This window comes from Sarcophilus harrisii, chromosome 3 (assembly GCF_902635505.1).
Source record: "Sarcophilus harrisii chromosome 3, mSarHar1.11, whole genome shotgun sequence".
Lineage (NCBI taxonomy): Eukaryota > Metazoa > Chordata > Mammalia > Dasyuromorphia > Dasyuridae > Sarcophilus > Sarcophilus harrisii.
Genome location: NC_045428.1, coordinates 596227184 through 596241895, shown reverse-complemented (window position 1 = coordinate 596241895; position 14712 = coordinate 596227184). Strand labels below are relative to the sequence as shown.

Below are 14712 nucleotides of genomic sequence, written 5' to 3'. Positions count from 1 at the left end.
AGCATTCCATGCCCTAAAGAGCTTACTCACGTCATCCTGGCACATACTGTACCATAAAAAAGATTGGCAGATATAAGATAAAGGATATCTTTGATATGGTACTTAAAGGTTTACAAAGTACTTTGCAAATATTATCTCATTTGGCCTTCACAACCACCCAGATAATGCTACTATTATCCTCAGATAATACTGTTATTATACTCACTTTACAGATGAAAAAATTGAGATAGATCCAAGTAAAAATGACTTGTCGAGGATCACACGGCTAGTCAGTGTCTGAGGAAGCACTTAGGTGGTGAAATGGAGAGAACTCTGTAGCTCTGGAAGACTTGACTTCAAAATCAAGCTCAGATACTTTAGTAGCCCTATGACACTGGGCTGTATGTCTGTATATGCATATGTGTGTATGTATATACATATATGTGTGTATATATTGTATATATTATATCTCTATATGTGTGTGTATACAGTAATCGAATTTAAATTCGATATTTGACACATTTCAACAAGAAAAACGCTTCAGCACTTGACGCTTGCCTGGCACTTGTCCCACTTGGTGGTTGCCTTGGTGGAGCAGTAGGGAGGTGAGTTTGGCCAGACTGCTTAGTGTACCCCACCACCACCACCAGTGCTATTGCTCTCAACTGTGGGCAGTTCCTCCCCAGGGAAGATAGCCTACCCAGGACCCATTCCGTTGTGGTTATGAGTTGGACAGTTCCTGCAGGACCATGTGGCTGCAACAGATAGTCTCCAGCTCCTCCTGAAAGAGGCATTGAATGGACATCATGCTCAGCAGGAGGAGAAGCAGCAGGAACAGGAGCAGTGACCAGGTGGAAGCAATGGAGAACCTAGGATTCCTGACAGCCCTGAGCCCTAGGTGGTGGCCAGAGCAGGAGGATACAGGACCACAGCTTCTACCTCCACATCCAGCCTCCCCCCCCAAATATGTACATGTGGGATAGGAGAGAGTATAAAGGTTGGGTTTCCTTTCAGAAAGTGACCTGGATCAAGAAGGGAACAGTTGGGCTGGACTGGGCTACCTTGTTTCTCAGAAGTTGAAAGCCCCACTTGCCCCTTGGGGGAATTGGATGGGGAGGGATGGTTAATCTGTAGATTGGAAATATAATGCTTAGGAGAAAAATTCATTTGGTAATCATTTTGTGCTATCTGGAACCAATCAACTCTGAGTATTGAGGTAATACTGCATATTTACATATACCCATACATATTACATATATGTATGGATATATGTATGGATGGGTGTATTTCCCCAATTGACTATTATAAAAATTTTTTTTAACATTTAAGCTTTTTTCAATTTTGAGATCCAAATTTTAAACATCCATCCCTCCTCTCCCCCTTTCCTAAGACAGTAAGCAATCAGATAGAGGTTATGTATGTGAAATTGCGTAAAACATTTCCATATTAGTCATTTTGCACAAGAAAACTTGATTTAAAAAAAAAGAATTAAAGAAAGTGAAAAGAGATGCTTCAGTCTGTATTCAACAATATCGGTTCTTTCTCTGATCCCAGATATTATGGTTCATCGTTAGTCCTCTGAGATCATCTTAAATGATTATGTTGCTGAGAAAAACTGTCATTCACAATTCTTCATCATACAATGTTGTTGTTACTGTGTATAATGTTCTCCTGTTTTTGTTCACTTCACTTTGCGTCAGTCAGTTACACGTTCGTGTAAGTCTTTCCAGGTTTTTCTGAGATTATCCTATTTGTCATTTCTTATGACACAATAGTATTCCATTACAGTCATATACCACAACTTGTTCATTCGTTTCCCAATTGGCAGGTATCTCCTCAATTTCCAATTCTTAGCCACTGCTATAAATATTTTTTTCCAAATAGGTCTTTCACACACACACACACACACACACACACACACACACACACACACATACACACACACACACACTTTTTTTTTTTATGTCTTTGGGGTAGAGACCTAGTAGTGATTCTGTTTATAGAGTTTCTGTTGTTTTCAAGAGGTTCCACAGTGTAGTCAGTGAATTGTGCTGGAAAGCTGGAACACCAGGATTCAAGTCTAACCTCAGACACATACTGGTTGTGTGACTATGGGCAAGTGCTGGAACCTCTCAATGCCCCAGGCAACAATCTAAGAATAAAAATTGCAAAGCAGGTTCAGACCTGCATAAGTAGAGGGAGTTCCTTCTGCCAATGAAATGAGATCTATCCAGAAAGGTGGGGGTAACACTTTTAGAATTATCCGGGATATCATTTGTTCTTTTTGGATAATCTATAGAGTTGTATTATTGGGAACTCTCTCCACTGTTCTTGATCATTTATGCTATGGTTTTGTGTCCTAAGCTTTTTTGTGTTTTTATTATTTGGGGATGTTCATAATTTTATATTGTGTTGATTTTTTAAAACATTATTCATGATTTGAGAATAATTATAATAATTACAATTGTAGCAACAGCTCTCATATATGTAACGCCTTAAGGCTTGTAAGGCATTTTTCACATGTTTCATTTGAGCTTCACAACAATCCTAGGAAGTATTGTTATTGTTAAGTCATGTCTGATTCTTTGTGACCTTATTTGGGGTTTCCTTGGCAAAGATACTGGTTTTCCATTTCCTTCTCCAGCTCATGTTACAAATGAGGAAACTGAGTAAAGAGCATTTAGTGACTTGCCCAGGGCACCAAGCTAATAGGTAGCTGAGAGCAGATTTGAACCCACAAAAGATGAATCTCCTAATTATAAGCCCACTGCACATCTAACTGCTATCTAGAGAGACAGATGTTGCTACTATCCCCATTTTACAGGACAGGAAAGACAGACTTGGAGGGTTTTACAGACTTGGAGTGTTTAAGTGACCTGTCCAAGGTCACACAGCTGGTGTCTGAGACCAGATTTGAACTCATAAAAGATGAGCCTTCTGATTAAACTCACTGCACCATCTAACTGCTACCTGGAGAGGTTGATGTTTCTACTATCCCCATTTTACAGGACAGGAAATTGAGGCTGGGAGTGTTTAAGTGACCTGTCCAGGATCACATAGCTAGTAAGTGTCTAAGATCAGATTTGAACTCACAAAAGATGAGTTTCCTGATTATAAGCCTACTGCATCATCTAACTGCTATTTAGAGAAGCTGATATTGCCACTATCCCCATTTTACAGGGCAGCAAACTAAGGCTGAGGATGTTTAAGTGACTTGCCATCATCACACAGTTAATATCTGAGGCTAGATTTCAATGGGAGTCTTCCTACCTAAAGTCAGCCTTCTATGCTCTAGGCCACCTACCTAATTTAAATATTAGCTGTAAATGGTCATTTCAAGAAGAGGGGGTCACTGACCAATAGATCAGAAAATTCTAGGACATGTTATTTTCTTTTTTTTAATTTTTTAATTAAAGCTTTTCATTTTCAAAATATATGTCTGGATAATTTTCAACATTCACCCCTACAGAACCCTGTGTTCTAATTTTTTCCCCTCCTTTGCCTCCACCCCCTCCCTCAGTCAGCAAGTGATCCAATATATGTTAAACATGTACAATTCTATATATATTGCCACAAATATCATGCTGCACAAGAAAAATCAGATCAAAAAGGAAAAATGAGAGAGAAAACAAAAAGCAAGTAAACAACAACAAAGTGAAAATACTATGTTGTGGTCCATATTCATTTCCCATTGTTCTCTCTCAGAGTGCAGAGTGCATAGGGAAGACTTCTGAAGGAGAAAATAACTTGAATAAGAGCAAAGATACTACTTCTTTTATAAATATAGTTCTAAGGAAAATAAATAAATAAATAATAAACATAATATAAATCAGTATTTATTAAGTGTCTATTTTGTGCCAGGCACTTTGTGTCAATAGGGGATATAAAAAAAGGTGAGACAGTCCTGTTCTCGGGAAGTTTATAATCTAACAGGAAACAAAACCTGCAAACAAATGCATGCAAAACAAGTTAAAATACAAGAGAAATAGAAAATTATTAATAGAAGGAACACTGAAATTAAGAGGGATTGGGGAAGGCTTTCTATACCAGGTGGGATTTTAATTGGTAGTTTAGGAAAGCCTGAGAGTTCTTAATTTGAGCAGAGGGTTGCAGGTATGCAGAACAGCTATAGGAAATGCTGGGAGCTGAGTGATGGAGCATTATCCAGGAGGCGAATGTTATGGTATTGAAGAGTTTGGGGAGAGTGAGGTGTAAGAAGGCTGGGAAGTTAGCAATGGACTAAACTACAAAGGGTTTCAATTTTTTTTTTTTAATTATAGCTTTTTCTTGACAGAACATAGGCATGGGTAATTTTTCAACATTGTCCTTTGCACTCACTTCTATTCCAACTTTTCCTTCCCTCCCTCCACTCCCTCCCCTAGATGGCAGGCAGTCTCATTCATGTAAAACAGGTTAAAGTATATTTTAGATACAATATATGTGTGCAGATCCATACAGTTCTCTTGCTGTACAAGAACAATTGGATTCAGAAGATAAAAATAACCTGGGAAAAAAACCAAAAATGCAAGTAGTCTACATTCATTTCCCAGTGTTCCTTCTCTGGTTGTAGCTGATTCTGTGCATCACTGATCAATTGGAACTGAATTGGATCTTCTCTTTGTTGAAGATATCCACTTCCATCAGAATACATCCTCATACAGTATTGTTGTTGAAGTAAATAATGATCTCCTGGTCCTGCTCATTTCACTCAGCATCAGTTCATGTAAGTCTCTCCAAGCCTCTCTGAAATCATCTTGCTGGTCATTTCTTACAGAACAAATAATATTCCATAACATTCATATACCACAATTCACCCAACCATTCTCCAACTGATGGGCATCCCTGAAGGGAAACTGAAATTTCCAGTTTCTAGCCACTACAAAAAGAGCTGCCACAAACATTTTGGCACATACAGGTCCCCAAAGGGCTTCAAATTTTAAGCTGAACATTTTGTGTTGGCTCCCAGAAGCAATAGAACTATCAAATTTGCAGGTAGGACAGAAGCAAGAGAATAGCCACCATATGACAGAATAAAGGGGAGTGTTCTAAAGAGACCAAAGTTGACTCACATAGAATTAAGATTTTGCAAAGAAAGGAAAGGCAAGGAACAAAGGGTGTGGTATGATAAGGTAAGAGGGAATAAAATTCAGAATGAACTGAGGCTGAAGAACAAAACTCAGAAGAAAAAGGAGGAGGAAGAAGAAAAAGAAGAGATAGCTTCAGACAACAAAAAAGTGTTCCTTAAAATATAAAGGAAAAGAGGAAGATCAAAAAAGATACAATTTTTACTTAGGATAGATGGAACAGGGATGACTAATCATGAAGAAAGACCAAAACTGTTCATCTCTTATTTTGTTTCAATTTTCTCTGACAAAAAAAAAATGGAATATTTTTTAAACTGAAAATAACAAAATTGCCTACTAAGGTAAAGAAATCCTCTAGCTACCTTTGGCCCATATAAACTAATGATGATTTATGTTTATATAGCACTTTTAGTTTTGTCAGGTCCTTAACATATATTGTTTCATTTGTTCGTGAGTAACAACCCTATAAATTAGGCACTATCATTATCCCCAATGTATAAATTAGGAAATTGAGCCTCCTAGGGGTTGTGATTTGCCCAGCTAGTAAGGTTTTGAGGGAGTTTTGAAATGGAAATCTTTCAAATTCAAGTCCAGAACTCCATCCAATGGTACCAAGCTGTTTCAAAGGTTAAAGGACAAATCAGCAGATATGATTTCTGGAGTCATTATGAGTGATATTGAAAGATGTAGAGATTTGGGAAATGATAGCAGAATTGGAAAAGAGGAAGAGTTCCACTTTTCAAAAAAGGGAAGAAACTAAGATCTGCAAATTATGAGCCATTGACTTTGATTCCTGAAAAATTCTAGGACATATTTTCTTTTTTAATTTTTTTAATTAAAGCTTTTTATTTTTAAAATATATATATGGATAATTTTAAATATTCACCCCTACAAAACTCTGTGTTCTAATTTTTCCCTCCCTTTCCTCCACCCTCTCCCTCACTCAGCAAACATGTACAATTCCTCTATACATATTTCCACAAATATCATGCTGCACAAGAAAAATCAGATCAAAAAGGAAAAAATGAGAAAGAAAACAAAAAGCAAGCAAACAACAACAAAAAGTGAAAATACTATGTTATGGTCCACATTCAGTTCCCACTGTTCTCTCTCTCTGAATGCAGATGGCTCTCTTCATCACAAGATCATTGGAACTAATCAGAATCATCGTATTGTTGACCATCAGAATTGATCTTGCTGTTACTGTGTTTAATGATCTCCTGGTTCTTCTCATTTCATTTAACATCAATGTTCATGGAAGTTTCTCCAGGTCTCTTTGATCGTTTCTTATAGAACAATATTCTATAGCATTCACATAGCATAACTTTTTTAGCCACTCTCCAACTGATGGGCATCCACTCAGTTTTCAGTTTCTTGCCATTACAAAAAGGGCTGCCATGAACATTTTTGCGCAGAACATTATTTTCAAGTGTCATTGATGCATTTTTTGGTTTTTACATCACATCCCTTTCTCAATATTTACCTGCCCTCTAGTCTTCTCTTACCAAAAAGAAAAGCAATAAAAAAAAAAAAAAAGTCAGCTAGTACTGGGAGCACATCTGACATATTATGCAACATTTTATGGCCTTAATTCTTCCACATCCCATCTCCACCAAGATGAGAAAAAAAAAGGATGTTTAACTAACTGCACTCTGGGATAAGATTTGTTGTTGTATTTATTGGGAATTCCAGTAGCATTGAGTACTATGTAACTTCCTCTGACCACTGGGAATACTGTTTTCTTGTTCTACTGCTTTCAATCTACATCAGTTCATACAAACCTACCCCTGTTCCCCTGAGTCCCTTATAACAATCTGTTTCCGACAGCCCATTAGACTCAAAAAGTGGTTAGTAAATATTTAAAAACAGCAACTGTTATGGGAAAAACTTGCTAGTGGCTTCTGGGTGTTATGGGCTGCTGGGGATCTAATTCTGACCAGCAGAATAGATCCCTTCATGTAAGAGGATAACAATACAAGGAGAATGAGAGGCAGTTCATAGGGGTCTGTTCTCCTTTTCCTTCCTCATGGGTTACCAAAGGAACTCTCCTGGGAGGATCTTACTCACAAATAGCTCTCAAGCACTGCTGCTTCTTTATTTCTTGTGGTTCTTGTGCCCCACGTTGGGCGCCATTTGTTATGGGGGCCAGTAGCTGCTGGGGATCTAATTCTGACCAGCAGAATAGATCCCTTCATATGAGAAGATGATAACGATACAAGGTGACTAAGAGACAGTTGAATTCTCTGATCTCTCTCTTCTTCCCTCTTGCCTCCAATTTATTTCATTCCTATTTCACAAGTAACATCTTCAGGAAAGGCTGATTTGCAATTCCTTCAAGTGTGTTATGATTCACAGCTTTGGGGGCTTTTAGAGAATTCAACCTGCCCATTCACACTTAGGCATTGTTCTTAATAAGCAACAGTGATCAAAATTGATCAGTTTCAAACCAAATTGGCATTATTTCCTTTTCTGAGGATATTTTAATGGTATTCAACCCCTCATGACCCCGTTTGGGTTTTTCTTGGCAAAAATACTATGATGATTTGGCAATGTCTTCTCCAGATGAGGAAATGGAGGTGCACAACATTAACTGACTTGCCCAGAGTCACACAGCTAGTAAATCTCTGCTAAATCTCTGCACCCAGATTTGAGCAGGTCTTTCTGCCTCCAATCCAGGCACACTATTTACTGTTCTATCTAACTTCCTTGAAATTATAAAACTAATAAATCAGGGAAATACCATAGGTGAGAATTTGCCTAGATTTTAAGAAAGCACTTGACAAAACCTCACACTACTCTTGGGGTAATTATGAGATATGGGCTAGCTGAAGCTTTTCAAGAAAATACTGGATAATATCTATGTTAGAATCAGAGATTTCAAAGAGAGATTTGGTCCCACCCACCAACTAATCACACAGTTTACTGAATATACACACCAAGTGAACACTCATTGCTCCAAGAGTCCACACACACATACATTTACATCAAGTAACACTCCTCTGCTTCTCTCCTAAATCCCCTCTGAATGATCTGAGGATACTGAATCCTTGATCACTGCTATAACCCATTACTTCTGAATAGCCTGCAGAGGTTAGGGGTCATTGGGTTTTGGAGTAAATTAGACAACAAGAGCTAGAAACTCTAATCAAGGGCAAATCAAATCCATCTGCCTTTTAATACTTCATTCATTAGGCCAGATTAGAAATGTAACTAGCTCAGGGTGTTCCAGGGTTTTCCAAGGGTACAAACATGGGTGTGGGCACTTCCTCTCTCTGGTGACTGCTGTTGCTGAACCTCAACTTTATATGTCTCTTACATTCATTGCACAGTCCTCTTTTATAGTGACTATATTTCCCCTTTGCCCCTAGGGATTAAGAGTTGGATTCACTGGGACTGTAATCTTTTCTTCTCATGATCTTATGGGAGGCTGAACTATCCTCTGAGCTACCCTACATTTTGTTTGGGGCTTGGGCAGAAGAAATTTAGGGCTAAGTGATTTGCCTAAGGTCATATAGCTAGTCTCTGAGGCCAAATTTGAACTCAGGTCTTCCTGATTCCAGGGTCAGCATCTTATGCACTTTAGTACCACCTAGCTCCACCTACCAGTTCGATTCCCTACATTTTTTTTTAAATCACCAAACTGAATTTGTCCTGCGTGAGAGTTGTTTGGGTTTTTTGGGGATTTTTTGTGTGTTTGTTTGTTTTTAATAGCTCTGGGTCATAGACCACATAAATGGTACCTTTTCTTTAGAATCAGAATTTATTCTTAGGGATATTCATCTCCCATCTTAGCTTTTTCCTAGAAATTTATCTTTGTGCTTCTGGGTTTTGCTAAATTCTTTTTGGAACTCAGCCTACATTGTAATTATAATAAACTTTGCCCTTTGATTTGGGGGGAAAATAAATAAATACAGTTTGTCTCTTCCCCTCCTAAAGTTATTTCTTATCTTACTTCATATGTAGCTTGTATATAACAATATTTGTGCTGCTCTCTCCCCCATTCAGATGCAAGCTCTTCCAGGGGTTTTGTCCATTTTTCCCATCCTCAGTGCTCAGCACAATAATTGGCAAAGATTTTTGTGATTTAGTCATTTCATGCCTGACTCCTTATTAGGTTTTATTGACAAAAATAGCAGAGTGCTTTATCATTTCCTTCTCCATTTTACAGATGTGGAAACTGAGGCAAACCAGATTAAGAGACTTGTCCAGGATCACATGGCTAGTTAGTGTCCAAGGCTAGATGTCAACTCAGCCCTTCCTGTCTCCAGAAGTGACACTTTATCCAAAGTGCCTCTTAGCTGCCCTTACTCCTGTACCCCAGTTTACATCCTATCGCTTACTTAAAGCATAAAAATCTGTCTCTTTGTCCTTGGGGGTCCAGTGGTCCCAATTTGTTATGCAATTGGTGCGCATGAATAAATTACTATGCTCCAGAGCTCAAACCCTTGTTTCATCAATTCTTCCAGATTTTCTCCATCACCCAAAGATTAGTGAGGAAAACAAACAACTCGTTTTAGAGCATTAAATATTCTCAGAATATCTCAAGACTGTATTAGAAGACTGAAGCTCCCAAATATGAGAAATTTGTAGGAATACTGATTTTTCTGGGTCTCCTCCCCTAATTTCTAAGAATCCCCCAAATGTCTTTGAAGATGTTTGTTTCAAAAATGTCTCCAGGGGCCAAAGGCTGTGTTCCAACAGACCCTAAGAGAAAGGGAGGTAAGGGGTTTTCAGGGATGAAGAAGAGGATAGGCAAATTAAGACTTCCAAGTGATTCAGAGCTCTGCCCTAAAAGGTAGAATGGTTAATTGAGCAGGACCAGGAAGTAGGAAATGGGAGGAGAAAGGAAATGGTTGGAGGTAAGGGGCCTGCCCCAAAACTCCAAAAAGGGGTGGGGCTTCCCCTGAAGTCTCAGGTAGATGGATGCTCAGGATCATTCTCTTCAACAGATTAATATCTTTGGCCATCTCGTTGAATCGAAGTGAGAGAGCTTGGATGACCAGTCTTACAAGAGCATGAGATCCAGGCAACCACTCCCTTGAGTCCTAGAGAAAAGGGTCATGGGTGCCCAGAGAGGAGGCCTAAATGCCTAATTCTTTGGGAGGATCAAATCTGTGAGCCTGAAAAGCTGAGGAATGCCTGCATCCTCAAGCAGGCTGGGGCTAAGTTCTACAGTGGGTAGAAAATTATAGGACCAAACCCTCGGGGTTTGGGTGGGAAGAATATGAGATGTGAGGGTCACAAGCGCATTAGGAAGATTGTAGGATGTTCAATGCTGTCAGTGGGTCCGAATGGTCTTCTCAATCCAGGGGATGTATTTACAGATCCAAGTATAGACAGCTGGCCGATGGGATGAACCACAAGGGTAATCTCCCCAGGATAGGATGCCCTGGAGGGTCCCATTGCAGACCAGGGGGCCTCCAGAGTCACTCTAGAGGAAGACAGAAAAAGAAGCTGGTTTGAATATCTTGAAGTTCTTGACAATCTTCTCTATTCTAGAGATGATGACTTTAAAATTAAAAGCACCCATAGTCTACTGTCCCTAAACTTTTCTAAGTCTTCTGATTCTGTCTTAACTCCTGTTTAATCTTGGACACCCTCCGAGTTCTAAAAAGAAGAGATCAGCTTGCACGAGACTACTCTAGGCTCATTCCCAACCCCTACATTGTATATTTCATATTCCAGATCCTCTGCTTTTATGTTCGTCTCCTTCCAAGATGGACACTCATGGTTCTAGAACCTCTGGAATCCCGCCCCCGGCCCGCTAGCTGCCACCTCCGTCATTCATCTCTGAGTCTCTGAAGAAGGAATATGGTCCACCCTCTCTGAAATACTCCCCACGCTCAGAGTATTCCTAAATCAACTCTTTGCTATAAAACACATATTCCTTCAGGGCGATGACTATCTCATTTTTGTCTTTGTACAAACACTTTCTGACACATACCTCAATGACAGCTTCTGGATGGATTTCCCAACCCCCCAGGTGTTAGAAGGCTCTCTCTCCCCTAGAATCACTTCGTGGGCTCCCCCAGCCCCCACGCCCAGGATGAGTTCCTTGATCACAAGGACTGTTTTTGTTTGGTTTCCATATCTCCGACACCTGGCCCCGTGCCTGGCTGACAGCAGGCCCTTCATTAGCATTAGTTACATCGACATCCTCACCTGACAGGCATCCTGGCCATTGTCCAGGCCAGCACACAGCATGTTGCTTGTAAGCACCGCGGGGTAGAAAACCGAACACTCTTTGGGAGACAGGACCGTGACCCCAGCACAGGACAAGCTCTTGGTGTATTTCACTGGGGAAAGAAAGGCAAAGCTGGGGGCCCGGGGGGGGGGGGGCTTGGCTGCCAGCCCTAATGCCCTCGGTGATCACCCCACAGGCCTTTGAGCTGGCAGCCACAATCCCATCCGGGTCCCCGGTGGCTGACCAAGCCGCTGTGGGCCTTCGAAACGCCCTTTACCTTGGGGTTGGCTGGTAGTACCCCAGCCTGCAGCCTGGCAGCGGGTTCCTGGCGCGGCACAGGTCCTGGCCAGGGGCAAAACCTGGACCCGGGGACCCAGCACAACTGGGCGCCGAAGTTTCATCAGAAGGAGATCGTGTTCATCCGAGCGGCTAGGCAGGGAAGGGCCAGAGCCGGCCTTGTACTTAGGGTGGGGGATCATAAGGGAGCTGACCTTGAGCTGTTCACCTCTATCAAGTAGCAGCAGATTGTAATCCCCGACTTTGGCCCAAAGCCAGCTGTGAGAGCCAGAAGACAGAGGGGAAAACCTATGATGTCACCTCCAGGAAGCCCTCATGCCTTGACCTGATTCCCCTCCATTCCCTTCCCATTCCCAGACCTGGACTAGCTCAGTCAGCCTTTCCTCATCCCTCCTCCCTTCCCAGAGTCCTGAGCCTGTAGTAGGGGGAGAGGCCCTGGCTTGTGAGTCAGGGCCTGAGGGACACTACCAGCAAAACGAGATCGGAATTAAGGGGATGTTCCAAGGTCCTTCCCAGCTCTAAATCCGAAGCCTACTCTTGCTGCTGTCGCTCACTACTGGGACACTAGGCCAGTCATTCACCTCTCTGGGCCTCAGTTTCCCTGTCTGCAGTGGGACTTCATCCCCTCATCTCCAACTAAATCCCTGCGCTTCTTTTGGTCTTCCCGACACCTAAATTTATCCTGAAAATGCTTCTGGATAGTCAGAACTAGCCGGCTCCTTTTGGGGGACTCTACCTTTCTGCGCAATGGGCTGCCGTTAATACCCAGCTGCGGTCCACCAGGACGCCAGCGCAGCGGAAGGAGAGGTCTTTGAAGAGGGACACGTGCCAAGGCTGGGAGCCTCGGGGGCACTGGGTAATCCTGACCTCCGGGGACTCCAAGACCTTGGGGGCTTCCAAGGCCTCCGAGATTGGGGAAACTGAGGTTCCGGGGGCCGCTGCAAAAAATGAGAAAGAGGTGAGAATCACTGAGAACAAAGGGGTGGGGCAGGGTGGGAAGGGGATGGAGAGGGGGAAGGGGACCCACCGAGGAGGAGCAGGGACAGAACCAGGAGGGGACCCACAGAGGACGGGTGTGGAGGGGAGATACTTGGGAGAAGGACAGGTAGAGATGAAAGGAAAAGGGCGGAATCACACGTTAGAATCACAGCTAAACAAATACAGCCCTCAGCTGGATAGCGTTTTACATCCATCCATTAGTTCGGGATTCGACCAAGAATGGGAAGTTTTAGCGCAGATTTTTATAACGCTCTGGCCCATTCGTCTCTCCCAACAGCCCTCTGGGGGTAAGTAGTCGGGTATTGCCCCTCCGTTTTAATAACAGGTAAACTGAGGCCGAGGGGTTGGAGAGCTTGAACAACCACGTCAGCCAGCATCATCCTTGGGCTGACCTGACTAGGAAACGTGGTCTGATGCAAAGTTGGAAAGGTGGAGTTGGAGGGAAGGGAAAGGCTTGGCCCTGGGAGGGGCTGCTGCAAGTGCAGTTTGGGAGGAGAAAGGGAGTAAAGAATAGGGATGGGGATCATGGCAGGGCTGGGTTTGGGGGGAGGGAAGACGGGAAAAAGTCTGGGCTGGGTGTAGGGATGGAGAGGGGATAAGGGTGGGGATGCGGTGAGGTGGTATACCCAGGGAGGGGTGGATTGGAACAGGAGATTCGGGTGGAGGTGAGGCTGGGGATGGACTCAGTATAGTGGCAGTGATGGGAAATCAAGGCTGGGGACCCTCTTTTTTCTCCTGTCTTTTCCTAGTTCCCTTACCCCTGCAGGAAGCCAGCACCAAGAACCACAGGATGGTGAGAATGGAGTTTCGAGTCCTCATGCTTGGGAGCTAGGGAGAGGAAGAGAGAAAGAGGTCCTCTTGGATCTGGGGAAACCAGTGACTCCCCCAGCTCTGCCCAGCCCAGCTCACCTCCAGAAACTGGAGAGTCTCCCAGTCCGGGCCCCACCCCACCCCCAGCCCGCTGATTAAACGGCCTCCCCATCAGATAACTCGCTAAGTGGGGCCCCCAGGCAGAACTGGAGAATACACTAATTGTGGCAATAATAGCAATAATTAGAATAATAACAGCCCCTTTTAGCGTCTCCTCTGACATCCCAAGGCCGAGCTTGCCAGATCTCTCCCCAAGTTCCACCATTCCGAAGTCCAAAAGTGGAATCCACTTCTGGAAAGTCTGTAACAACCACTTCCCCCAACGTTGGAGGCTTCGGCTGGGCTGGACAGCTCTTCCCACAGGTCAGCTCAAGTGCTTTCCAACCCCAAGATCAGAGAGAGTGACTTTCCCAAAGGAGACCAAGAAATCTAGTTATCCCCATCTCCAAACCCACTTCTGCTCCTTAATCTTGAAGGACCTGAGCCTCCTCCGACCCAATCCTGAGGAAGAAGAGCCCCCAGTCTTACCTGGGGTGTCATGGACAATGCCTCAGGGAAGGAGAGCTGGCAGCTGGATCTTTGCCTAGTGTGGTGCCGGATGCCAGCTCCTCTGCTCCAGGTCCCTAGTCCAAACCTCCCCTTTTAACCCCCAGTCTCCGGAAGCTGCCCTACCCAGCCCCTAAGGGATCAAGCCCCCACTACCCCACCCTTCCTAATTAGACTTTCTGGGTGGAGCTGGCACCAAGCCTTCCAGCAGATTCCTGCCCAGGGAGAGGCCCTGATTTAAAAAAAAATAATAATAATAATTTTAAAAGGTTTCTTGTACTCCAAGTTTACTTTGTATTCTTTATCTTCTGACAAAGCACCTTCCCCTCCCACATCTGGGAGAGTTCTCCTCCAAGAAGTCTTCCAGGATTGAGAGCAAGACAGGTGCAAGAGATAAGACAGTCCCTTCATCCCAAAACCAACCAAAGAGCCATGCCCGGAGAAAATAGATGATAAATCCTGTGCCTTCCATACACAGGCTATTTGTCTGTTTGTGCAACTGAATATTTGTGTATCTGTTTGGTTAAGAATTATGTTAGATTAGACCATGAAGAGAACTACCAGGTGTTTCTCTCAGAGGGAGGAGTGGATATGGGTAGAAAAACAAAACAAAATAAAATGGAGTAACCGATAAATTCGTAAATAGAGCCCACGACTCCAAAGGAATCTTAATCACCCCAAAGTTATACTTTGTTGTTTTGGAATTGTGTCCCACTCTCTGTGATCCCATTTAGGATTTTCTTGGCAGAGATA

At 42.8% G+C, this 14712-nt stretch overlaps 1 protein-coding gene across 1 annotated transcript; it reads right to left on the bottom strand.

Moving 5' to 3' along the window:
• Positions 1-9589: 9589 nt before the first annotated feature.
• Positions 9590-14129, bottom strand: KLK10 (kallikrein related peptidase 10). Its single transcript, XM_012547101.2, has 6 exons — positions 13942-14129; positions 13302-13371; positions 12281-12482; positions 11525-11802; positions 11226-11359; positions 9590-10494 (listed from the first exon to the last, which is right to left on the bottom strand). Exons 1-6 carry the CDS (start codon positions 13951-13953, stop codon positions 10342-10344), a joined length of 849 nt encoding a protein of 282 aa, XP_012402555.2. The 5' UTR covers positions 13954-14129; the 3' UTR covers positions 9590-10341.
• Between the last annotated feature and the right edge of the window lie 583 nt (positions 14130-14712).